This window comes from Chrysemys picta, chromosome 7, assembly GCF_011386835.1.
Source record: "Chrysemys picta bellii isolate R12L10 chromosome 7, ASM1138683v2, whole genome shotgun sequence".
Classification (NCBI taxonomy): Eukaryota; Metazoa; Chordata; order Testudines; family Emydidae; genus Chrysemys; species Chrysemys picta.
In genome coordinates, this window is record NC_088797.1 from 59776622 (window position 1) to 59803437 (window position 26816).

The window sequence follows — 26816 nt, forward strand, 5'->3', positions numbered from 1 at the left end:
ATATTCTGGTTGACATGGAAGTATGACACCACTTTTGGCTGAAAGGCTGGATGAGGCCACAGCTGGACCTTGTCCTTGTAGAATATTGCGTATGGGGGCTCCGAAGTGATGGCTTTAATTTCGGAGACATGTCTCACCAAGGTAATAGCTACAAGGAATGCAACCTTCCACCATGAGTGGGAAAGGGAACAAGAAGCCATAGGCTCAAAGGGCGGACAAGTGAGCCTAGAGAGGACCAGGTTGAGGTCCCATTGGGGAACCGGGTCCCAGACCGGTGGAAAGAGTCTTTCAAGGTCTTTCAGGAACCTGACTGACATCTCATGCAAGAACACCGATCTACCCTGGATGCAAGGATGGAAGGCCATTATGGTGCACCTTGATCAAAGAGAAGCGAGGCCCTCATGCTTTAAGTGAAGCAGGTAATCCAGGATGTACTGCAGAGACGACTGGGTTGGGGAGATATTCCACTCCAACGCCCAAGCAGGAGAAACGCTTCCACTTTGCCAGGCAAGTTGCTCCAATGGAGGGCTTTCTGCTCTCCAAGAGAGCCTGCTGTACCTGATTACAGTAGGCTTGTTTCCCTGGATTCAGCCACATAGCATCCAAGCTGTGAGGTGAAGAGGTTTGGTTCGGGTGCAGGAATCTACCACGATCCTGTGAGAGTAGGTCTGGGCGGCTGGGAAGGGGCCATGGGGCTGCTACAACTAGGTGATTGAGCATGCCGAACCAATGCTGGTAAGGCCATGCTGGGGCAATCATAATGAACTGTGCCTTGTCCCTCTTGATCTTTAGGAGGACTTTGCTGATGAGTGGAATTGGCGGGGAGGTGTACATCAGGTCTCCTGACCATGACAGAAGAAAGGCATCGGATAAGTAAGCTTCTGCCGAGGCCTTGGAGAGAACAAAACTGATGAAACTTTCTATTCTGTCTGGTGGCAAATGGGTCCACTCGGGGAGCTCCCCACTTCTGAAAGAGCATTCTGACAACCTACAAGTGAAGGGACCACTCGTGATGAGAGAAGGACCTGCTGAGGTGATCCACCAGCATGTTCCTGACGCCGGGGAGGTGTGAGACTTCCAAGTGGATTGCATGCCAGATGCAGAAGTCCCACAGATGGAGGGCCTCCTGGCACAGAGCTGACAATCAAGCTCCCCTCTGCCTGTTGACATAGAACATGGAGGCCACATTGTCCATCAACACCTGCACCGCCCGGAAAGTTGGGGATGGAAGACACTGCAAGCCAGGCAGATGGCTCTGAGCTCCCTAATGTTTATATGCAACACAAGCTCCTTTCGAGACCATAACCCTTGAATCTGCAGTGTACCAAGATGCCCAAGGTCGGATGCATCCGAAATTAGGAAGACCATGAGTCGCAGGCTCGCGAACGGTACACCTTCCACCACCTGAATCAGGTTGGACCACCAATGCAGAGAGGTAAGTATCCATGGAGGGATCGTGATGACCTTGTCTAGGTAATGTCTGGCCGGGGAGTGGACCAACGCCAGCCACATCTGGAGGGGATGCACTCTGAGTCTCACATGTCGGATAATGAACGTGCATGCTGCCATGTGCCCCAAGAGTCTAAGACAGACCCGGGCAGTGGTGAGAGGGTGTGCGGTGACGCTGGCAATCAGATCTGACATTGCCCTGAACCTGGCCTCTGGCAGGAACGTTCTGGCTCAGGTAGAGTCGAACACCACTCCAATAAACTCTATCCGTTGGACTGGGATCACCGTTGATTTTTGTTAGTTTATCAACAGGCCCAGAGCTTGACAAGTGGCTCACGATGTCTCGACGTTGCGCTGGACCTGGACCCGGATCCTGATCCTGGAGCAGCCCTTGATGAGCCAGTCATTGATGAATGGATAGATCTGGATACCCCGACATCTGAGATAGGCCGCCACCACCGACGTGCATTTAGTAAACACCCTTGGCACCGTTGATAGGCCAAAAAGGAGCACTGCGAATTGGTAATGGGCGGTCCCAACTACAAAACGTAGGAACCATGTGTGTCCGTGAAATATCAATATGTGAAAGTGTCTTTCAGATCAAGGGTCAGCATGCCAGTCTCCTGGATCCAGGGAAGGAATGATGGAGGCCAAGGAGACCATGCAGAACTTCAACTTCTTGAGATACTGGTTGAGGCTCTGCAGGTCAAGGATAGGGTATGGACTCCCCTTGGCTTTTAGGATAAAAAAAATTGCGGAGTAAAATCCTTTCCCCCTCAAGTGCAGAGGGACTTCCTCCACGGCTCCCACCTGCAGAAGGCCCTGTACCTCCTGAGTGAGCAGATGCTCGTGAGAAGGGTCCCTGAAGAGGGACGGGGAGGAAGGGTGGAATAAAAATAAACTGGAGGTTATATCCCCCTGCTACTGTGCTGAGGACCCACTGGTCTGATGTGATAGAGGCACAGGCAGGGAGGAAAGGGGACAAACAGTTGGAAAACAACAGGGAAGCAGGATCCAGGACACAGGCTAGAACGTCGCCCTCAAGCGTACCCTCAAAATGCCTGCTTGTTACCCAGCTGGTTATGGGTGGAGCTTGAGTGAGCAGAGGATGCCGGCGCTTATAACCCTTGCTGGCGCTTATAGCCCTTGCCCTTCTTGCAGAAGGGCTCTGACCGAGGTCGGGTCCCGAACCTGTGGGGCTCTTGCAGCTTAAACTGCTTCCTCGTCGTCCCCAGTGTGTGAGGGCCCAGGAAGCGCAAGGTAGCTCTAAAATTTCTCAGGTCATGTAATTTACTGTCTGTTCTGAAAACAGTGCCAGGCCATCGAATGGGAAGTCCTGGATGGATTGTTGAACCTCCATCAATAAACCTGTTGACTGCAACAAGGGCCTCATAGAAATGGCCAAAGCCACAGTCCGGGCTGCAGAGTCTGCCGCAACTGAGGCCTGGTCTACACTACGACTTTAATTCGGATTTATCAGCTTTAATTCGAATTTACCCTGTAACCGTCCTCACAACGACGCTATTTATTTCGATGTAAAGGGCCCTTTAAATCGATTTCTGTACTCCACCCCGACGAGCGGAGTAGCGCCAAAATCGATTTTAACATTTCGAATTAGGGATAGTGTGGCCGCAATTCGATGGTATTGGCCTCCGGGAGCTATCCCACAGTGCATCATTGTGACCGCTCTGGACAGCAATCTAAACTCGGATGCACTGGCCAGGTAGACAGGAAAAGCCCCGCGAACATTTGAATTTCATTTCCTGTTTGCCCAGCGTGGAGAGCACAGGTAACCACAGATAGCTCATCAGCACAGGTAACCATGCAGGCTGATAATCGAAAAAGAGCACCAGCATGGACCGTGAGGGAGGTACTGGATCTGATCGCTGTATGGGGAGAGGATTCAGTGCTTGCAGAACTTCGTTCTAAAAGACGAAATGCAAAAACTTTTGAAAAAATCTCCAAGGGCATGATGGAGAGAGGCCACAATAGGGACTCTGAGCAGTGCCGCGTGAAAGTCAAGGAGCTCAGACAAGCGTATCAAAAAACAAAGGAGGCAAACAGTCGCTCCGGGTCAGAGCCGCGGACATGCCGCTTCTACGCCGAGCTGCATGCAATTCTAGGGGGGGGCTGCCACCACTACCCCACCTGTGATCGTGGATTCTGGGTCGGGGATAGTCTCATCAGCGACGCCTGAGGATTCTGCCGATGGGGGAGAGGAGGAGGAGGAGGATGAGGATGAGCTTGCAGAGAGCACACAGCACTCCGTTCTCCCCAACAGCCAGGATCTTTTTCTCACCCTGACTGAAGTACCCTCCCAAGCCAGTACCCAAGACTCTGACCCCATGGAAGGGACCTCAGGTGAGTTTACCTTTTAAAATATAAAACTTGTTTTAAAAGCAAACGGTTTTTAATGATTACTTTGCCCTGAGGACTTGGGATGCATTCGCGGTCAGTTCAGCTACTGGAAAAGTCTGTTAACGTGTCTGGGGATGGAGCGGAAATCCTCCAGGGACACCTCCATGAAGCTCTCCTGGAGGTACTCCGAAAGCCTTGCCAGAAGGTTTCTGGGCAGTGCATCCTTATTCCGTCCTCCATGGTAGGACACTTGACCACGCCATGCTTGCAGCAAGTAATCTGGTATCATTGCCTGACAAAGCCTGGCAGCGTATGGTCCCGGTGTTTGCTGGCATTCAAGCAACATCCGTTCTTTATCTTGTTGTGTAATCCTCAGGAGAGTGATATCACTCCTGGTAACCTGGTTGAAATACGGGAACTTAATTAAGGGGACAGAGGTGGCCGTTCCTACTGGGCTGTTTGCCTGTGGCGGAAAAGAAATCCTCCCCTGCAGTTAGCCAAGCGCAGATGGGAAATTGGCCCTGAGTTTTTCGCGTTTGGCTAGCAGGGAACTTCCCTGTTACCAGCCACGCGGTGGGGGGAGGGGTACCGTGATCATCCCAGAGAATTCATGGCGGGAGGGGGGCGGCGGGGGGGGTGGTGGTTAGTTTGGTGCCTGCAGGGATCTTCCCTGATACCAGCCACGCGGTGGGGGGGAGGGGTACAGCGATCATCCCAGAGAATTCATGGCGAGAGGGGGGGTGGTTAGTTTGTTTTCTGCTGCTGCTGCTGAATGTTAACAGAAAAACCGCAGCACTCTACAGGCTATGCTTGGTATGTGGGAAAGGAGGGCGCAGAAGCTGTAAAACAATGGCTTACCATGGCCGCATGCAAGCCGAATTCTGTTGCCCAGACCTGTGATCTCTAGCAGCAAAGCCACAGGCACTCAGCATTAAGAGGCAAAATGCGACCTTGCACAGAAATCACATGTGCTATGTAATGTGAATAGTGTTGGTCACCGTGAAAGAGTATAAGCATTGTTCTGCAAAATGTAGCTTTTTAAACAATTCTCTCTTTTTTCCCCTCCCTACAGCAGCTGCAAATTCCTCAAGCATCCCTCCTCCATCCCAAAGGTTATCACAGATAAGGCGTCGTAAGAAGAGAACGCGAGACGAGATGTTTTCTGAAATTATGGAATCCAGCCGCAGTGACAGAGCTCATCTGAATGAGTGGAAGGAAACAGTTTCAAAGTATAGGAAAGAAGCCAGTGAACGTGAGGACAGGAGGGACCAACGTGAGGAGAGGAGGGACCAACGTGAGGAGAGGAGGGACGCTCGAGATGAGAGGTGGCGGCAGGAAGACCAGAGGAGCAAGGATGCAACGCTGGGGCTGCTGCGTGAGCAAACAGACATGCTCCGGCGTCTGGTGGAGCTTCAGGAACGGCTGCTGGAAAACAGACTGCCGCTTCAGCCCCTGTTCCACCCTCCCCCCTCCCCATGTTCCGTATCCTCCTCACCCAGACGTGTAAGAACACGGGGGGGGGAGGCTCCGTACACCTTCCCATTCCACCCCAGTAGACAGCCCAAGCAAAAGGCTGTCATTTTTTTAACCTTTTCTTTGTGGCTTTTTCCTTCCCAGCAATCCTCCTCCCAAATACCACCCGGGTTCCCTCCCTCTTTTTCTAATCTATTAATAAAGAATAAATGATTTTTAAATGATAGTGACTTTATTTGGTTTGAAAGAAAGCTGGGGGAAGGGGGAGGGTGGGTTCCTTACAGAAAATGAGTCAATAAAGGGGGCGGGTTTTCATGAAGGAGAAACAAACAGATATTTCACTCTGTAGCCTGGCCAGTCATGAAACTGGTTTTTAAAGCTTCTCTGATGCACAGCGCTTCCTGGTGTGCTCTTCTAATCGCCCTGGTGTCTGGCTGCGCGTAATCAGCAGCCAGGCGATTTGCCTCAGCCTCCCACCCCGCCATAAAGGTCTCCCCCTTACTTTCACAGAGATTGTGGAGCACAGAGCAAGCAGAAATAACAATGGGGAGATTTCTTTGGCTGAGGTCAGAGCGAGTCAATAATGATCGCCAGCGACCTTTTAAACGGCCAAATGCACATTCTACCACCATTCTGCACTTGCTTAGCCTGTAGTTAAACAGCTCCTGACTCCTGTCCAGGCTGCCTGTGTACGGCTTCATGAGCCATGGCATTAAGGGGTAGGCGGGGTCCCCAAGAATAACTATTGGCATTTCAACATCCCCAACAGTTATTTTCTGGTCCGGAAAGTAAGTCACTTGCTGCAGCCCTTTAAACAGAGTAGTGTTCCTGAAAACGCGAGCGTCATGAACCCTTCCCGCCCAGCCCGCGTTGATATTAGTGAAACGTCCCTTGTGATCCACAAGTGCTTGCAGCACCATTGAAAAGTACCCCTTGCGGTTTATGTACTCGGTGGCTTGGTGCTCTGGTGCCAAGATAGGGATATGGGTTCCGTCTATCGCCCCACCACAGTTAGGGAATCCCATTGCAGCAAAACCATCCACTATAGCCTGCACATTTCCCAGAGTCACTAACTTTCGTAGCAGCACCTGAGTGATTGCTTTGGCTACTTGCATCACAGCAGCCCCCTCAGTAGATTTGCCCACTCCAAATTGATTCCCGACTGACCGGTAGCTGTCTGGCGTTGCAAGCTTCCACAGGGCTATCGCCACGCGCTTCTCAACTGTGAGGGCTGCTCTCATCTTGGTATTCTGGCGTTTCAGGGCAGGGGACAGCAAGTCACAAAGTTCCATGAAAGTGCCCTTACGCATGCGAAAGTTCCGCAGCCACTGGGAATCGTCCCAGACCTGCAACACTATGCGGTCCCACCAGTCTGTGCTTGTTTCCCTTGCCCAGAATCGGCGTTCCATGGATAGAATCTGCCCCATTAACAACATGATCTCCAAAGCACCGGGGCCCGTGGTTTCACAGAATTCTGTATCCGTGTCCGTGTCCATGTCCTCATCATGCTTGTCGCTGCGCTGCCGCCGCCGCTGCCTCCTCGCCTCGTTTTTCTGGTCCTGGCTGAGCATAAACTCCACAAGAACGCGCGAGGTGTTTACAATGTTCATGACTGCTGTCTTGAGCTGAGCGGGCTCCATGCTTGCCGTGGTATGGAGTCTGCAGTGTTCACCCACCCAGGAAAAAAGGCGCGAAAATGGTTGTCTGCCGTCCGTTGCTTTCATGCAGGGAGGGAGGAGGGAGGGAGGAGGTGAGGCTGTACCCAGAACCACCTGCGACGATGTTTTTTGTCCCATCAGGCACTGGGACCTTAACCCACAATCCCAATGGGCGCGGGAGACTGCGGGAACTATGGGATAGCTATGGGATAGCTACCCACAGTGCAACGGTGCAGAAATCGACGCTAGCCCCGGTACTTGGACGCACACCACCGAATTAATGTGCTTAGTGTGGCCGCATACATTTCGACTTTATACAACCTGTTTTTCAAATCCGAATTATATAAATTCGGATTAATCCCGTAGTGTAGACATACCCTGAGTCTGCTTGGAGGGCTGCCCTGGCCACAGCTCTGCCCTCATCGAGGATAGCCAGGAATTCCTTCCTGGGTTTCTCTGGCAGCGAATCTGTAAACTTGGGCATGGACTGCCAAATATTAAAATTTTAACAGCCAAGTAAGGCCTGATGGTTGACTACTCTCAGCTGGAGGCTGGACGTAGAATAAATTTTGCTACCAAAGAGATCGAGCCTCTTTGCCTCCTTGTTCTTAGGCGTTGATCCCAGTTGGCCCTGTCTAGAGTGCTCATTGGCTGCTGACACAACCAGTGATCTGGGGCAGGGTGGATATAAAGATACTTATATCCCTTTGCGGGATGTAGTATTTTCTTTCCACCCACTTGGAGATAGCCTCCTCCCTGTCCCCTATCTGCCACAGGGCCTTTGTAATTTTCACCACTCCCTTGTGCACCAGCAATGCCACCTTGGAGAGGGCTGCTGCCCTTGGCACATCGAACAGGGAATCCAAGGGTTCTGCCAGTTCCTCAGCTTCCAGCCCCAGGTTTGAGGCAACCCTCTTCCAAAGCTCCTGGTAGGCCCCGCTATCACCTCATTGGGCGAAGATGAGGAGGAGGAGGCAGGTCTGCCAACTCCGCCAATTCTGCTAGGAGAGCCTCGGCCAAGGCTGGCTGGCCCTAGGGAGCCTGCTCTGACTCCGCGTCCAAGTCAGGGGGTAGGCAGGAGACTGTTGCTGACTGTCTTTCAGATGCCCCCAAGACCGACCTATGCCCCTGCAACCGGTGGGGAAACCCCCAGGGGTTCCATAGATGCCAGAGGTCAGGCCACTGACCCTGGGGCCATGCTGCCACTGGTGGCCCAGAGGGGAATGCCGATGCCCGCGGTGAGTGGCCTTGGCCTATAGGCAGGGTCTCCTCCTTGCTGTCCAAGCCCGAAGGAGAGACTTGTCTGGGGGATGAGGACAGTACCGAGGCCACTTACCTACCCTGATCCCGTCAGCTCTGGCCGTGGACCTCCACTGAGGACCTGTACAGGGGTGATGGCTCTCGGTGTTACGACCCTGGTGACCGGCCGCAGCTTTTGGTGGATTGGCAACAATACCCCGATTGATGCCTCATGTTTAGAGAGTGGTGCCACTTTGTAAATAGGGAGCGAGAAGACCGATGTGTCTGAGAATGTCGACATGCCCACAGTGAACCGTATCGGTGACGGGGCTCCAGGGACCAACATCTCAACCCTCCAGAAAGATGCCATGAGCTGGAAGAGTGGCTCAGGCACTCCCAGCACCGGGGCTCTGGGGACTGGTGCCGCCTCTCTGCGGGTCTGCATCAGACCACTGGTGATTGACGCCTGAGAAACGGTGCCTAGAGTCCAGGGACAAATGCCGGGAACTCTGGCAGATAAGCCGACCTGCGTCCGGGGGGCTGGTGGTGCTGTTCAGACAAGGGCTGACGGGGCACCCCCTGAGGCAAGGAGCAGTGCCGCACTGATGGAGTCCACTGCAAAGGTCCCAAGGCGGGTTTACTCCTTGAACAGGGCATCTCAGCAGCCGGCGTGGGTGACACCGGAAGGGACAGTATGTCCTTAGCTGCCTGAAAGGCCTCCAGGATGGGTCTTGAAGCAGGCTCGACAGCTCAGCGGGAATTGGAGCCTGGCCACCATCCGGAGAGGAAGAGCTACCCCGTGCGGGGTCTGCTCCTCTGACTCTCTCCTTCCCTTCATGGGACCCAGAAGAATGCCCCCTCCCGACCTTCCTTTGCTTTTTAGCCAGTACTGGGGACGGGGATCGGCGCCGGTCGCTGCCAGAGGCACACTCCACACTTAGGCCACAGTGCTTAGAGCAGAATCCGATCTCGTTGGCTTCGAGGCCGGTGCGAGGGCTGACTCCATAAGGAGCGCTCGAATACGAATGTTCCGCTCCTTTTTGGTCAGCGGCCTAAAGTTCGTGCAAATCCAAACACTTGTCGCTCAGGTGGGTTTCCACCAAACATTTCAGGCAGCTTCTATGGGAATCATTGCCTGGCATGGGGTTTTTGCAACAGTCTCAAGGTTTGAAGCCCAGGGACCATGGCATGCCTGTCCCTAGGCTGAGTCCCATATGGGACTAATTAACTATTTCTAATTTAACACTAAGGGAACTATTAACTATGCAACTTTAAAAAAATATATACAACAAATTAGGAAATCTTGCTGAAGCACTGTCACTGGTGGTAAGGAACTGAGGGAGGGAGGGAGGAGCCGGTGGCATCCCTTATACCAGCGCATATGCGCGCCAGTCCAGAGGGTGCCAGAGCCGGTGCCCTACGGCTACCACTGAAGGAAAAACTTCTGGCACCAGTGCATATGGCGAGCACACACACCTACAATGGAATGGACGTGAGCAAGCACTTGAAGAACCACCCTTGATTTTGCCAACCGACATGCAAGCACAAATGGAAGCAGAACAGACAGCTGAACTTTTAACTCAGCTACCAGAAGATTTTAAAGAATTGGAAATGTTTTACTAACAGATTCCTAAATTCTCTGATACTATTAAGTCTGAACAAAAATTAAGATTTTGTCATTATTTATTACACTGGCTTAGTGCATGTCATCATGTCTCAAGTTGCTGGCCTCTACACTGGTAGCAGCCTACTACTGAATGTCAGCTAATAAAGTTAATTTTCCAGTTAAGGTGATAGAGACTTGTAGCTTTGGTGCTGATGGTCCCTCAGTTCTATCACAGCTGGCCACCTGTGATGGACCTGATGCCTCAACAGCGTTCAGCTAAACAAAGCCTGACTGTAGTTGTCAACAGTACTATTGCAATACTGATCATTTCAGCAAAAAATCCAGCTGCTTGGGAACTGAAGGCAAAACTTGGGTAGGATCCTACCACTTCCAGTTGCCAATCTGACTTCTATACATGACTATGACTTCACTGCAGGATAGGTAAAGAAAAAAAGTTGGGGCTGTGAGAGGAACAAATGTTTATAAAACTACACATGCAACTTTATATAGAGGGGAAAAAGTACTGAAGCAACATTTCTTTTGTATCTGTTTCCAAGTTTGCTCTCAACAGAGATGGAAATTCTGGATTGCTCTGGGAGGCCAAGTCAGCTTTGTTTCACTTTGTATTGAGAAAGAGAGAATATTAGTCAGCATTACTACATCCTCTGCAGTCTTGCTGCTTAGTTAGGACATCCAACTTAAACATTGTTATATTTTATATATTTAAATACTAATCATAGAACCATAGAGTTAGACGGGACCAGAAGGGTTATCTAGTCTTATCCCCTGGCAAGACGCAGGATTCATCGTGTCTAAACAATGCAAGACAGACAGCTATCCAACATCCTTTTGAAAACCTCCAGTGAAGGAGCTTCAACAACCTCCCTAGGCAGTCTGATCCATTGTCTTCTTACAGTTAGGAAGCTTTTCCTGGGATAGGGATTTAACTTAAATCTGCTATGCTGTAGTTTGAACCCATTGCCTCTTGTCCTGCCCTCTGTGACAAGAGAAAACAACATTTCTCCATCTTTTTATGACAGCCTTTCAAATATCTGAAGACTGCTATCACGTCCCCCCTTAGTCTCCTCTTTTCCAAACTGAACATACCCAGTTCCTTCAATCTTCGCTCACATGGTTTGCATTCCATCCATTTGATCATCTTTGATGCTTGTGTCTGGATCCTTTCCAGCTTCTTTACGCCCTTTCTATACACTGGTGACCAAAATTGGACACAGTACTCCAGCTGAGGCCTAACCAGTGCCAAGTAGAGCGATACGGTCACCTCCTGTGACTTGCAAGCTATGCCTCTGTTAATGCATCCCAAAACTGCATTTGCTTTTTTTGCCACTCACACTGCTGACTCATGTTGAAGTTGTGATCCACCACAACTCCCAGATCCTTCTCTGCAGTGCTGCTGCCAAGCCAGTTATCCTCCATTCAGCGTTTATGCATTTGGTTTTAATTCCCAAAGTGTAGCACCTTGCCTTTGTTTAATTTTAATTTGTTGTCTACAGCTCAGTTCTCCAATTTATCAAGATCCCTTTGAATTTTAGCTCTATTCTCCAAAGTGTCTGCAACTCCACCCCCACCCCCCAGCTTTGTGTCATCTGCAAATTTGATCAGTAATAGTAATGCTTGTGGCAGTCTAAATATTCTTTGGACACAAGTTAAGGAATAACAGCTGAAAAGTTGTACAGCTTTCCCCCCTCTGAAACCAGACATCAAAACCCACTTTTTACCTTAAAGATTCAGATAATGGTGTTAAAGTGCCATCCCCCCTGTCTACAACACGGAAGAAATTCAACTGATCTCCTTCCCGGTACACCAAGAAGGTAACCTGTTTGTTGGATGGCCCCTTCTCCCAGACCTCATCTCGACTGGGGTCCATGTATTCAGCCATTTCCCTAATAGGGTCTTCCACAGGAACTATAGGAGAAAACAGAATGAAAAACAGTCTATTTCAACTTTGAAGTCTAATCCCTCAAAGAGGCTGAGGTAGAACACCTCAACCTGCATACTGTGTTTAAGAAATCTACAGTGATGGTCTGAAAATGTCACTGATGGAACAGTCTTCAGGAAGAAAACAGTAATCTGCGCAACTTGAACTGTTCAACCTAAAATGAGTTTTTTCAGCCAGCACTCAAACATAAAACACCTGCATAGATGTAGTTTGAACTCCCTGTGGTTCCAAGTCATTTGTGGGAGTGCATTCAAGAGTCTGAAGCACTCTAGTACCTAGCTCAAGTTCCCACACCTCTCCCTGCTATGTTTATATCTCCACCCTCTAGGGGACTTCAGTGACTGCTGGCAGTTAGCCCAGAGGAACCAATGGAGCCTCCCCGAGTTGACATGTCTAAATGCTGACAGCTATGAGCCTCTAGCTACCTGAGACAGGGTTTTATCACCCAGCTTCACAAGCACCTACATTCCTCCTGTCAGAGACATTAAAATCCACATCACAGCTACCTTTCAGTCACTCACTGCTCTTTTAAAAGGAAATTATAATCACAGGAAGTCCAGTAGCACCTGCTACAACATTTAGGAAAGCTATGGCATGAATGCTTTGACCACATCATTGTGTGCATAATAATAATAATAAAATAAATAATAATAATATATGGAGATATACCTATCTCATAGAACTGGAAGGGACCCTGAAAGGTCATCGAGTCCAGCCCCCTGCCTTCACTAGCAGGACCAAGTACTGATTTTGCCCCAGATCCCTAAGTGGCCCGCTCAAGTACTGAACTCACAACCCTGGGTTTAGCAGGCCAATGCTCAAACCACTGAGCTATCCCCTCCCCCCAAACACTTGGGGACAGCTTTGAGGTAGGATTATTTTTAAAGCTCAGGTGCCAGAAACAGTTGACTGGAATGGTACAAAGCGCAACCTAAAATGAAGGTGTTTGTTATTATCCCCTATTCATCTGTCTGGCTCTCCTCCCCTTTCCATTACTAGCCCCTTCCTTTGTTGACTCCTCTTATTGAAGCAGACCCGACATCACCAGCAGCAGCTCCAAGCAGAATTCCACATATGGGAAAGCATGGAATGAGATAAATAAGCAGACCATGAGATCCTGCTTAGTTACTGAAGATCTGGCATCAGACGCTGCCTCTTCCTAACTGCCTACAACAGAAGAAGAGAGAAGTCCTGCACACAATGGTGGCTTTGGACAGAAAGCACACCTTTTCCCCCAGCACTGCCGTACTTGCATAGGAGATGGGGAGCACGACACAAAAGGGAAAGGCAGACCAAACACAGAGGGGCCTTCAGATGTCCAAGGATGGGATAGAAAGACAGAGGAGAAAAAAAAAGTTAGCTAGTTAAGGGTGGACAATTCTACTAACTAGATTTATAAGTAAAATAAATTAATTAGAACCAATACCTAGAGACACTGATAGGAAAACCTTAAATATAAACTTCCCCCTAAAATATTTAAATCTCATTTGAAAGTGAGCAGAGGAGATACAAAAACCAATGAAATCAGACCCACTTTGGGGTTTTAAACCTTGATTAATTTTACTATTCTAAAATGAGGAAGAGTGAGGTTAGATTTGATTACTCTAATCTGAATTAGAGAAAATAATCCCAACAGTGCTCACTATGTTTTAAGTATATTGAGCTGAATACTTTTTCTGGCAAAGAGATTAGTTTTTGAGGAATCCTAGAAGCCTGTTAAGTGACTGAAATTTACAACAAACTGCTTTACAGTTTATTTAGAAGGGTGCGACCCATTCTACCTTCAGCTTTGCCAGAGTATGATTAGAGCAAGGAGCACCTTTAGAAATAAAGACTAATGTAATTCTCCTATGAAAATAACTCAACCTACAAGCATGCAGTGAAAAGACTAGAGCAGAGTTTCGTAAAACAAGGCATTTTTACAGTTATGTACGGTAGATTGTACTTACAGTGACATTGCAACTGAGGTTTCATTATATGAAAGCTCTGTCAGGCAGATTATTTTTAATTGCCTTTGAAAGTTGAACTCATTTAAGCCTGATTAGATGTGAATCCCCTACAAGATGTGTAAAGTTCTCTTCTACAGCGTGCTTTACAAGTGAAAACAGCAAAGGGATTTCCTCACTTTCCGCTTTCATGCCTCTGTGGGTTTTTAATCACATAACAATGCTTTACCTATCCCAGGCTAGGCTGCGGCCCCATCTGTATGCAGTAATAAGCAAAAGAGGCGTCAGCATGACATGCTTGGGTAACCCTGCTGCAGTTTAAGAGCTGCCATTCACAGGGCACAGAGATTCTGAAGTCATAAGAGAATGTTTGGTGTGATAATTCTCATGCTCAAACTACAATGCTCTTCGACCTCTAAGCTATTTCAGAATATTGCTGAAGGGGGCGTTTGCAAAAAGATCTGGGTGTCCTTGTATATATGCTTTGTGAGCATGAACTGTTTTCCAACCTTGAACCCCAGCTGTCATCTCTTTGGATGAGAGTCACCTAAAAATTGCATTGTCCAACTATGCTAGGTTCAGAAAGTTTGAAAATTAAAAAGCAAAAACAAATCAGTCCAGGGATCAGCAACATGTCAGTGGTAAAAATTTTGAGGTCCGTGTTAAATTTTCAAAAAATTGAATGAGTGAATGACATAAAACCCCCTTCCCCATGTCCAACACCAAGTACAGTAATTTTGTCAAATGTCGGTTGCACAACATGGTGGTGCTGACCCCTGAATCAGTCTATCACATTTCTAGTTCAGAATCAGTATAGAGGCAGTCCTGTGCACATATTTTCATCAGCATTTAAAGTGCAGTCCATTCATGACACTATTTGAAGCCAGTAGCTCTACTTTGCTGCCCTTCTCAAAACCCATTCTGCATTTTTAGCAATTAAACTTTATATCCTCCTTTTTGCTTCCCTTTTCGCTAGACTATTAAAAATTGAGAATAGTTTACATGCAAACAAATGATGTGTTGGGTCATGTGAAATGCAGAAGCTGGCAAGACCATGTGTTGCCAAAATTACTGCCCTACTCTTTCCTTCATGACTAGAGACGCACTACAGAACTTCAGATTATTAGGTAAGGATGGACCTCATTAGGACGACTCCTCTAGAGTTCTGCGCTAATGTAACTCAGCCTGAAAAATGGATAATAAAACAAAGAGTTAACTTATGTCGGGCTGAGGAAGAACTGCCACTGAAGTAAGCAATGAAGATAATAGAAACAATCAAATCTCAGGGCTCTGAAAAAACAAACCTCTTCATAGGGAAGCTAATGTGATCTCAAAACACAATGGCATGTATTGAAGCAAAGGCTCCCATAATGTCTACACTCCAAATAGCTCTGGATTCCTGATACTACTCTTTTTTTTTTTTTTTTTTAAAGGCATACTGACTTGAAATATAGCCAGTTTTATAAAGTGAGTTAGTAACATGTAGCACCCATGTCCAAGTTCGACAGACTATGCACAAGTGTGCTAAATGAAAAAAAGTAAAAGTAATAATCTAATAACTTTGCTAATAATAATCTTAGTGTTATAAATCACCAGAAGATACATTTTTAGGCAAGCATGATTTTTAAGATGTGTCCCTTTACCAACGCATAATATATTTTCACATTTCACGTTACACAATTAGGATATGCAGAATTTAACCATTCCAACAGAATGGGAACTTAGCCATGATAGCAGAGATTTTTCAATGTTAGTTAGGAATTTGGGGATTTCAGTTGGCATCCAACTCCATAAAAGTCTCCTTTGGAAATCCCACCATAACGTGTACATATTATCTATTCCAACTTTTCCAGTTAAATTTATAGATTAATACTTTATTGTATCATTAAATTTATACTGTAAGACATGCAGTTCAGGATGTGTGAGGCAGCCAAGTCAATAGTTTTATTGCAATATTCACTTTTCAAAGTCTAATCCAACTTCACATCAAGAGTTTCCTTTAGGCTAATGGGTTTGGGCTAATGGCTTTTAAAAACACAAAATATGACAAATGAAAGATGGGTGAAGAGACCCTTATATATTCCTCAAAAATCTTTCAATTCCTTTACAATCAAAGTCCATTCAGCCAAAAAGCTTGACTAAAATACAATGGTCTACAGTTATGAGCATTTGTGTAAGAGTCATTATTAGACTGTCTTGATTCGTCACATGAAACCAACACAAACAAACTTGTACCTACCTCTTCTAGTGTTAATAGGCCCACCTCGCATAGCCAGTACCAGCTTCAAAGTGCAACCTTCTGAAATGCTGCAAATAGTCAACAAAAAAGGTGAAGTTCTGTAGTACTCTCAGTTTTCAATAGTAATAGTTATATTTGGAACAGTTAGTTTTAGTTTTATCTTATACTCACTTATAATCATTCAAGCAATAGTCATCCTCCAACTCCACATTATTCCAAATTAAGTGCTGCTGAGAGACAGGAATACCTTCAAAAAGACAACATTAAAAGTCAATTAGTATAAAGTCACTGTAGAATCTTCTTCAGAGAGACTAAAAACTGGTTGAGTTTTCCAGCCACACCACTTGCCAGACATTAGGCACGCATTTAAATACATTGCAAGGACTATAACTTAGACTAAAGAGCTACCACCCATAGTTAGGGTTTGTCTACACTGCAAGTTGAGGTGCACTGCAACTCAGGAAGGCACACCCATACTAGCACATCTTAAGCTACAGCAAATGTGGCCTTACTCAATGGCTTCCCAAATGCTTCTGTGGTATTTCAGTCATCCAGTTCCTACCCCCTGAATCTTGTGCACACACTTTGAGTAAATCTATACTTATGGCAGTGTGCAGCGTACAGACACTGAATGCCCTGCTGCTTACACCCTTACTAGCTGTGTAACCAGTGAGGTATTGCTTAGGTGAGTACAGACATGCCAGAACCCTATTGTACACACACTACATGGCTTTCTACACACCCAAGCACAGTGCCTCCCACATCTTCACTTTTAGCAGTGTAGTATCCTGCTGCCTCCTTGCCAGCAGAGCCTTTCCCCACCACAGTGAAAGACTCCAGTGGCAGGGAAAAGCAGTGGGGTCCCTGCTGCTCAAGCCTTTCCCAACTGCCTCCCACCTGCCAGAGCCTTTCACTGCCTTGTATAGCAACATGCCACAGCGTGGACACAGCCTGCCCTTCACTGCTGTGTGTAGCAGCATGTATCCTTCATGCTGCCACCAGTGTAGACAAGGTCTTTGAGCCTTGGCAGCAAGTTAGAATAGGGCTTCTGGCTCTGACCAGTTACGGATACAGAAATTTGTCTGTCAGATCATCCCTTACCTTGGATAATAGCCAATGGCTACACTTCAGTGTTTTAGATAAAGATTGCCCACCCATGGCAGCCCTAGTTAGACCAGGCTTCACCAGTTTATAGTGTTTTTACTTCTGTGTCTGCTAAATCTGAAGTTTCAGATCCCAGTGCAGGATCCACGGCTGTGCAAATTTTGCACTGCAAACACTCACAGGTTGTTTTTTAAATTACAGAAACACTTTACTAGTCTTATGTCTGAAAAAGCTTGTTATTAAACCACACCAACATTTTAGGACAAATTTGACATGACAGCGTATTATTAAAAGGAAACAGGGTTGAGTGCTGAGAAGCAGCAGTGTAGATGAGGTCTGTGTTTTGCACTGGAAATTACAGGAAGTCATATGTTTCACTTGCTGGCTAACTTTGTTTTCCCTCCATGTGTATGGACAACTCATTTATAGTTTGACACCCATTTAAAGCAAACTGTACAGAGTTCAGTAATGACCCTTTATACCTTCCTAAAAGGAGAGTGACAGTTTCCAGTCTTGATTTCTTGGGTAAACTCACAACCAGACACAAGTTTGAAAGGAAAAATATTTGTAATCGGCAAGTTATTTAAGATTGAAAGGTAGATAGCCAAAGGCACAAATCACAGTTAGCATGTTGATCCGTCTGCTGGGCCTTTGAAAATTAACAAAGTGTCAGGTGGAAGCAATTCTGTCCAAATGACCCACACAAAGTACAGTACATTTTAAGACTTCATTAAAAACATTCTACAAATATAGTAAGTAGAATGAAACTATATGGAAACCACATACTGCCTGCCTGCAGGAGCAGTGGAAACACTAATCTTCACACTGAGGCACAAGGGTCATGGCACTGGACGCAAAAAGCTAGCACTCTCTAAATCATGCAAATACCTCCCAAAACACAGCAGTGGAGAATCCTTAGCTTTTGCATCTCTGTTGCTCCTATACATATTCTTTTCCTAGTGGCCTAGTAAGGTGGAAACTTAAAAAAATCAAACCCATTTTATGGTTTGCGCTCCTCCTGGCACTAGTAAGATTCCTCCATAGGACAATTAACACACTGAGAAAGGGTTACTTGGCCTTATGAATACATTCAGATAAGAATTTATTATGTTTATCCAAATGGCTCTTCATAGCCAAACATTAAAATTACATTGTAGTATGTACACTTCCCTTCATCCTCTGAAACACTGAAAATTGAGTTGTGTTGTGACAGAAGAAATATGGAAGAGGATGCTGTTCTTGCATATAACTGATAGAGTAAAAAGAGAGATGTAACTACTCCTTGGCAGGATCGAGTGATTTAAATCAGGCTGAGGCTGGGGCCAATGGGTGGAATTTTCAGAAACATCTAAGACGTAGAAACACAAGGGTCATGGACTTCAAACTGCAAATCCGGATGGAAGACTATATATGGGCTGGTGAAACATTTCAGCTTTCTTCACTTGAGGCACTTCAATATACTGTATAGGAAGGTGATACTGAATACCAATACAGCATGGTCTATTTACTTATCAATATGGTGTCTGAGTTTATGATGGTCAGGCTGTTAATGGGGCCATGGACTTGGTCTTTGTCAGCATACAGCAACATTTTAAGTGTGAAACTTTTTAATAGGAAAAAATAGTAAAATCTGAAATTCTACTTGCAATTAGGAAGCTACAAAACATTCAATTTTAGCAATTTAAGACTACAGAACGGGAAATAAAGAACTAGCAGCATGTAAATGAGTAAAAATGATTTTTTAAATTGATGATTTTAATTCATCCTGCTTCATAGTCAAATTCAGCCCTCAGTTTCGGCCATAGGAACACGATGAGTGTGCATGTTTGTCAATGAAGGCAGATGTGGGTCAGAATCACTATGACCACAAAGAGGAATAACGGAGGGTTACTGTATATAAGCGTTCTCAATCTTTGTAGATCTGGATGAATGAGAAGTTCCTAAGTGACCAGTAACATGAACTTTCTAATGATTAGCTCTCTTTATATATAATAGGGTATTTTGCAATTTAAACAGATAGAAGCACAGTGTTCATAAGAAGCTGACAAAAAGTAGCACGTTTGCCAGGTACAGGCAATTTGTGAGAAACGGATCTTTTCCTTACTATATATTTTTGGCCTACAATAATATCACCGAACAAAAAACTTTACATTATGTTGTTGCTCACATAACGTTTGTTCTTAATAGCTTAATCCTAACATTTCAAATATTTGAAGCAGATCATAAGTTAGTTTCTATTGACCTTTGAATACCTAGTATGAAGGATAACAGAAAAATACAACTCCTGCATTTAACAGTGAAGAGCAATTTTGCTTTTTTGGTGATAGAAGCCTCAAATATTTTATAGTTCATAAGAACCATTTCTACGCAGTTTCAGTAAAACAACAGATACTAAATACACCAAATTACTCCTGGTAATTCTAATGTCTGTATGCTCAATACTCTATTTACTTGTATATTCTAATACTCAAAAGTGAGGGTACAGAATAGTGTAATACACAATATGAGTTCTTTGTAATGTTTGCTTGATAACCTAGAGTACACTATGTCAACTGAAAGACACAGTAAGTGACCGAGGATACAACTGGCATCAAATATGTATGATATTCAGTTATGACACCATAGGACCCCAAACTCACCACCTCCACAGATCTCATTATGGAACACTGTACAACGTCTGTGATAAACTGCAGCAAGATACAACTTCCATAACTTTGTTTTTGAAGTGATCTTGCCCAGGTATGTGTAATTTTAACACTATGTTGTTTAAGAGCAGGAAGAATGATTAATGTTGATAACCAAATGCCTTGTAAGATCTGCCTAGTATTTTGAAAAATATAAGCTGCAAAATATTATGATACAGCACAATGGTTTGGAACAGTAACAACAGATCAGAGCAAGACACAAATACTAGTAAAACTGGGTTGAGCAGAGATGTCACAGCGTGATAAAATGACAGAAAGGGTTCCATATATCATGTCAATGATTCTGGATATCAACAAGATGGTTTTTTTCTAGCTGCCACCCCTGTAAACTCACCAGCAAACTGAAAGTCAAGCTGACTACTGATTTCTGCATCACCAAGATAAACTGCGAGGGAAGAATTTGGCCCATAGATTTACAACCCTTGCACACTGAGGCTGCACAAGTATATCTGAGGAAAGACTTTGGCCCTCAAATTGGAATTTAGTCATCAATTATGTTTGATGCACATATGAGAATAGAATCAAGCTCTCAAAATCATAGCACTGCAGTCAACACACCTAGCAAGAGTTGAGAACACAACAGAGCATGAACAGGGCACAAAAGAGCCAGTCGGTATCTGTTCACTGTTGCTACAGGGCCTACTGAACAATTCTGAAGCAGAGCTCACATTTTGGAGCAACTGTCAATTTTTTTAAAAATAAATTATGAACTACAGGAAATGTCCCCATGAGGTTATGGGAGGGGTCGCTTTTATCCCTTCAACATTAGAAGCTGCCAACATATCTTTACTTCAGCCAGAAAAAAAGGCATGAAATGACAGTAGTGCTGTGCCCATTTGAAATCTGACAAAGTCACACATGAAGGAGAAACCTTCACATGATAGAGCAACACATGCCTTTTCTTCAGCTGGCTATTTAATAATTGGTCATATTTAAAGTCTGCAGCATGAGCAAAAGCAAGTTGGCAAAAAACAGTGAGTCTTCTATAGTAAAATGGTTTTCAACTTAACAGTTCTGGTTACACAGTCTTTATTGGCTGAATTTGTCATGGTTGTGTCTGCCTTGAAGGGGTGATTTCCAATTACTTTGATAAACTAATAGATCATTTGTTACAAAATGTTCTTTTGCGACAAAATGACCTAACTTGAATCCCACGGAATCAGACTTTTTTTTTCATTCTTCTTAAGGTGACAGTACTTTTTTTTTTTTTTTGGTGGGGGATGCCGAAAAGAAAATAATTTTACTGTCTGCAATAACGGAAGCATAGACACACTCACTTTTATGCTGTTTCCTATAAATCCTACATTTAAAATGCAAATAAAGTAGTATCCGTTTCTGTAGGTTCATATACAAGGAAAGCTGCATTAGGTGTTCTTTTGCAGGATTGTAGTTTACCTTCTATGAGACATCTGCATACAGACTCGGAATATAAAGCTGGCAATGATCATGAGGATCACACAGAGCCCCCTCGTCCTATGAAGCATGTGGCCCTGCTACTGGGCAGTTCTAATCAGTACCGAGCAAGTAGGGCTCAGCTATATCTCAAGGTTGCATCAGCTCAGCTGGCCAACTGGAGCTCAGGGGTGGGGGTGATGGCAAATTCAGGTCTTACCTCTCTCCAAACATCTACTGCCGCTCCAAGTGACAACCTGCTCTGCAAGAGCCAGGGGAGCAATCCAGGTCCTCTCCCCGCCTCTCTGCCCTCAAAGGCATAATTTACATTGCTATACAGAACACTATCATTTTCTCCCCTCTTGGAGCCAGCCTGTCAGACACAGCCCTTGAAGTTCAATCCCATTCTGTCTCACTACATCTTCCAGGTTTCCTTAGTGTACCTGCTTTAAGATGCCAGAAACATCTCCTCCACCCCACAACATGTGGATCAGGAAACAGGTTTGTATTTAGTATTGTAACTAAATAGCCTGTTCCCTTTTTTTATTCCACCTTGCATTTTATCACCCCAAATATTCATCTGAAGGTCAATCTATACAACTGGAACTTTCATCATATATTTGCGAAACCCTTCCCCAGGCATGACTATCTGCTGGAAGAAGTCCTTGTAGGATATTAATTGACTTTTTAACATTTACTGTCCCTGACTGAAGATGTTGAGTTGGTAAAGCAATCTTTGCTTTGCCTAGGAGACCCTATCTACACTGGGGAAATGTTTCCAAAAAATGCAAGCCAGTTTTAAACCTTCTTACAGCAAGAGGAGTAGACAAGATTCCAGCAGCCAGAACTACTTTCTACAGCTGATATAAACCCCAGCGTAGGCAGTCCCACCATTTGCAGTGGTGGAGCTTGCCTCTGCAAGAAATCAGAGTAAGCTGCAGAGTTCAATCCACTCCCACTGCTTGCTTTTCAACTGAAATAAATTCTGTGACATCACAATAGGTTGCCGTAAAAGTAACTACCAGCTGATTATGACTTTAAGTGGTAAGAAATAAGACTGATGCTGTTTACATGTAATGCACTTGTGATACAGAATATGAAGAGAACTGGAGGAAACATTTCTAAAAAGAACACTTTTTCTCTTTTTTGGTTCTACCTTTTATAAAATGTTCCGTATTTTGCCTTAAGGAAAGACAACTATGGGCTGAGGGGTGACTTTACAAACGTAAAAGGTTCACTTGCGGGGCCATTAGAGAGACTTGGGTAGGGATCACTCTCAGTCCAACAGCAACAGAAGAGAACCAATTATTCCAGTCTCCTCAGTATGGTTTTAGTATAAGAATTCATATTTACAATTTCATTGTATTGCAGTCCAAAATCTTACCACTTTATAATCACTTTGCTTGCGTTAGTCTGATCTAGATCTACAGAGTGATTTATTGTCACATCCATGATCAATCAATATGCTGTTTTTTACACACCCTAGCATTCTACCTTAATATACGATTCCTGCAGGAAGCGAAACTGATGAGGTGGAGGTTGTTGCTGATAGTAGTCCTATTCTAAGGAAGACTGACTAGGACAGCATTTAAATTCTTATGCCATTGCTATCGGAGACAAATGAGGCTCTCTCTTTCACTACAGCATCTCCAAAGTCTCATTCAATTGAACTGTTCTGGGTGAAGCAAGAATCCAGGTTGTCACTGCCTTGAAGATAATCAAGTGTAATTTGCTAGGACAAGTTTGAATCTTTGCTTACAAGTTTGCTGTGATTTGCATGGGAACAGATCTGCGGCTGAAAGGCATGATCACCACATCAGCTCTGGTTGAGTTTCAAGCAGTTACACACACACTGAGGATTTAGATGTGCTAAAGGAACTTTGGGCTCTTACCTGTTATCAAAGTTTACCTGTGCTCTTCATACCAGGTAAAATCAGCAGAGAGGTGTTGGGGCTGTTCTCGGGGAGATATCCAGCTTTCTTAAAGCAGACATCAACTATTTCCACGTCCCTAAACCTGCCCAAGAAGGTCAGATTATGAAATAGGGAGTAGGAAAGTGGCTTTGGCAGTATTTGAAATATTCATATTTACTTGGTCCCCATCTGTCTGTTTTCAGGCCTGGTTACAGTGTAGACAATGCACTGGTGTCTCTTGATAATACAGCAACGGACAAAAGAATAGTTCTCTTTGCTAGTTTTTAATTCTGCTAGCAGCATTTGTTATAGTTGACCATTGTTGAGTGCAAATCTTGTAAGGGAACTGTTAACGTCATTCTGGATTTCCCTCACAGAAATCCCAGATTCTGTATTTCCTTCTCAGAGATCCTGACCTACACAATAGTATGGGGGTAATTACTTGCCTGTAACTTACATTTACAGTGTAAGATGGGATGTTTCACCATGGCATTCTATTTACATGTACAAGCTGATCAACTGCAAGTCAGGGAAAATTGCCTATCTGCCCCTACACAGCACATTGGGGAGGATCTTGGGGTCTTTTAGCCCCACTCTGGAACACTAAGCCATACAAGTGATTTTCAGAGATGAGCATTGGTGGACTTCTGTGTCTTCCACATTTTTGTGGAGTATATTTATCAGTAATTTAAAGCCTATACAATCAGACCCATTATTCAGGAATGTCAAGCAGTTTACCACTTTCCCACTCTGAGAAATGCATCTCGTAAATCATAAAGTTCTAGTAAGTGGCACTATTTGTAACTATAACACAACCTTTAGTGATAATCAAATTCTCATTGTGATCTTCCCACAAGTTAGATATGCCTAGCGTAATATGCCTATTCGCTAGCCTCCAGATTTTTTCTACAGGAAATTCAAGTTCCTCTTCCTCACCACATTCAAGGACTTCTACAGATTTCCATTTTCCTTACTCTTCTTTCTCCCTACCACCACCAGCTCTGCTCACCTTAATATGCTATTTCCTTCTTCCACTTACAGCTCCAGAACTTTTCCTTACATACTGCCGCCCCTTTTCCTCCTCTTCTTGGAGCAGCTCTCCTGCTCCTGTGCATTAAGCAACTGACTCCTGTCCCCCAAATCCTTTAACTCACTTGATATGGCTAGCATTCTACCACCATACTCAGCCATGATGGGGAAAAAAACAACAACAACAACCTCATAAGAACCTCTCCCTCCACTCATCATGCAACCCGTATCCCCACAGCCTCCACAAGATGTTAAAGAATTTGTGAATTTCCTTCATGTAGATAGGGCCTTAATTAGACTTCATATCTGTATAACTCCATTGGTGTAGTTAAACTGGTAAAAACTCTTAATGTAGACATGCTAAACTGGCACAAAATGGGGCTTAGAGCAGCACAGCTGACTTTGGTACTGGTGCAAATCCTTCTGTATACTGGTGCAAAGCCACTGATTTAGTTGCACCAGTGCAAAGTTTCATGGAGGTAGATTTAATCCTTAGAGTTAGGCCTCCTGGGAATGGGGCCGTACTTCACATGGTGCTTTAGATCTAATAGTTAACAATAAGTCCCCATTCACTGAATAAAGTTTTTACATACTGTAGAATAAGATCAGCATCAAAGGTGTTTTAATTTCAACACATGCAGCAACTTTGTCACTTTAAGAAAAAGCAGAGTCCACCTCCTGACTATACCTAGAAACAGCCAGTGAACTATAGGCAAGACAAATCAGCAGCTTCTTCACATTAAAACTCCAATGCTTTAAAACTCTAGTATGTGAACCAAAAAGTTGTGTCTAAGATAATCCTCTGACACAGTGAATAATATCTCCAAAAAAGGAGAAATTGTTAAAGTTTTACTAGTGATAAACTGTGCCCTTATAATACCTTAGCAGGATGTACAAAAACAAGGAGGAATAAATTACAGGAAATGTCAGAAGTCTCTTTAAACCAGAGGTTACTAAACCATTAGCTACAAACTAATTTATGGACAGCATCACCCACTTACATTAATTCCCTAGCTTGATCTTCAGCACAATTATAATTAAGGGTCATTTGCAAGTTGACTTTTCCTTTAAAATGATATACAATGTGCTGACTTTATAAAGGAGAGAGACAGGTACCTTCTAATCTTTGAATTTTAGCTTTCACAGAAATCACTGTTTCAAAGGGAGCCACTCGCAGCTCAAAGCACGTTCCTGTAAGTGTCTCAATGAAGAGCTCCATAGTTTCATAAAAAGGAAGTTTGTAGTGAAACGGTCCCACGTTATCATCATTGAAGAAAGGAGGTTCTTTCTTGTTGGCCATTACAAAGGATTTACAAATTCCTTGTGTAAAGATTAGTTTGGAAACGTCGCAGACAACTGTGTTCCAGCTTTGAAAACTGGTAACGCGTATTGCTGTTCATGTTTCAAATGTTGCACCTACGGAGAACACAAGGACAGTTTTAGCAATGGCAGGATGCGCTCTTTAACAAACTAATCGCTCGCTGTTGACTTTTAAACACAAGGAATCATTAAATAAAACGGTAGTTAAAACCCACAAGGCAGACAGCCAGGCGATGAAAGAAAAGTGTAACAAACAGTGCTAATTTAGCAGTACCACCGGAGACAAAGCTTTAGCTCCGGAAGAGGGACTGGGTCACAGCCCCGCCAAGAGCTGTACCGAGCACGTGCCTAGGAAGCACCAATCCCCCGGGTGCCAGTGTTGACCCCTGCCCCAGCTGAGGAGGACGGTGCTCGCTCCGCGCACGCGGAACCCCGAGCGGGCTCCTGGCAGCAGGGCGAGATCCTGCCTTGAGGGGCGCCTGGGTAGATCGTCTCCTGGGCCCCGCGCCGCCCGGCTCCGTGGGGACTGCGGGAGCCCGCGAGCTGGGCCAGGCAGCGAGAGGCGCCTGCAAACAAAGAAGACAGCGATCACTGCCGGGCGGCCCCGGGCCCTGCGCAGCGCCCCTGCTCCGGCAGCGAGCTCCCCGCCTCGCCAGGAGAGCGGCCCCGGGGTGTGTGTGTGTGTGTGGGGGGGGGTCTCACCTGCCGCTACCGCCGGGCCCGCGCGGGGGCCAGCGGGAGACGAGCGCCAGGCCCCGCCCACCGCTCCTCACGGGGACCTGCCGCCAGCCCTGGGCGCCCTCATGAAGGAGTCGCCGCCGGGAGAAGGGGACAGACAGGGAGGGGGAGCCACCCCCTCCGCCTGCGCCGCCGTCGCTCGCTCCCTGAGCCGCCGCCGCGCCTACCTATCCTTTGTGACATCCCCTCACTCCCACTGACCAATGAGACGGCCGTTCTTACAACCGCTGCCCAATCAGCTCGCCGCAGGGGCGGTGCTTCTGTAACCAGCACGGGCGGATGTCCACCAGGCCTTAGCGCTTCCTCCCTTCTGGTTGTTGTGGTCGTTACGGGGGGGAGGAAGGGAGGGGAAGGAAAAGTAGGACCCGGATGCAGCCTCTCCATCGCTAACAGTAATCACGTGACGCCGTTCTAACTTGGCAGCCCCAGGGGCTGATGGGAAACGTAGTTTCAATGGTGCCAAGTTGGGTCGAGCAGCCGTTATATGAGAAATTGATCACTTCCACCTCTCCCCTCCCCCGCTCTTTCTGCAGGTAGTAATTAAGCAATGCCCATAGCCAGCTGTTCAGGCAGAGGGTCCTTCGTCATCACCCCCTGCTTCACAGGAGAACAGGTACCAGCTATAACCACGCTACTATAGGGCACTGAACCCTTAGACACAGGCAGTATCGCCCACCCCACCTCTTC

The 26816-nt window shown here is 45.7% G+C and overlaps 1 protein-coding gene across 1 annotated transcript; it reads right to left on the reverse strand.

The window, feature by feature from the left end:
• Nucleotides 1-3753: 3753 nt before the first annotated feature.
• Nucleotides 3754-26327, reverse strand: LOC135972877 (AN1-type zinc finger protein 4-like). The gene is made up of 5 exons (XM_065553350.1): nt 26094-26327; nt 25188-25487; nt 16100-16175; nt 15929-15996; nt 3754-11709 (listed from the first exon to the last, which is right to left on the reverse strand). The coding sequence occupies exons 2-5, from the start codon at nt 25369-25371 to the stop codon at nt 11519-11521; spliced, it is 519 nt and encodes a 172-aa protein (XP_065409422.1). The 5' UTR covers nt 25372-25487; nt 26094-26327; the 3' UTR covers nt 3754-11518.
• Nucleotides 26328-26816: the final 489 nt, after the last annotated feature.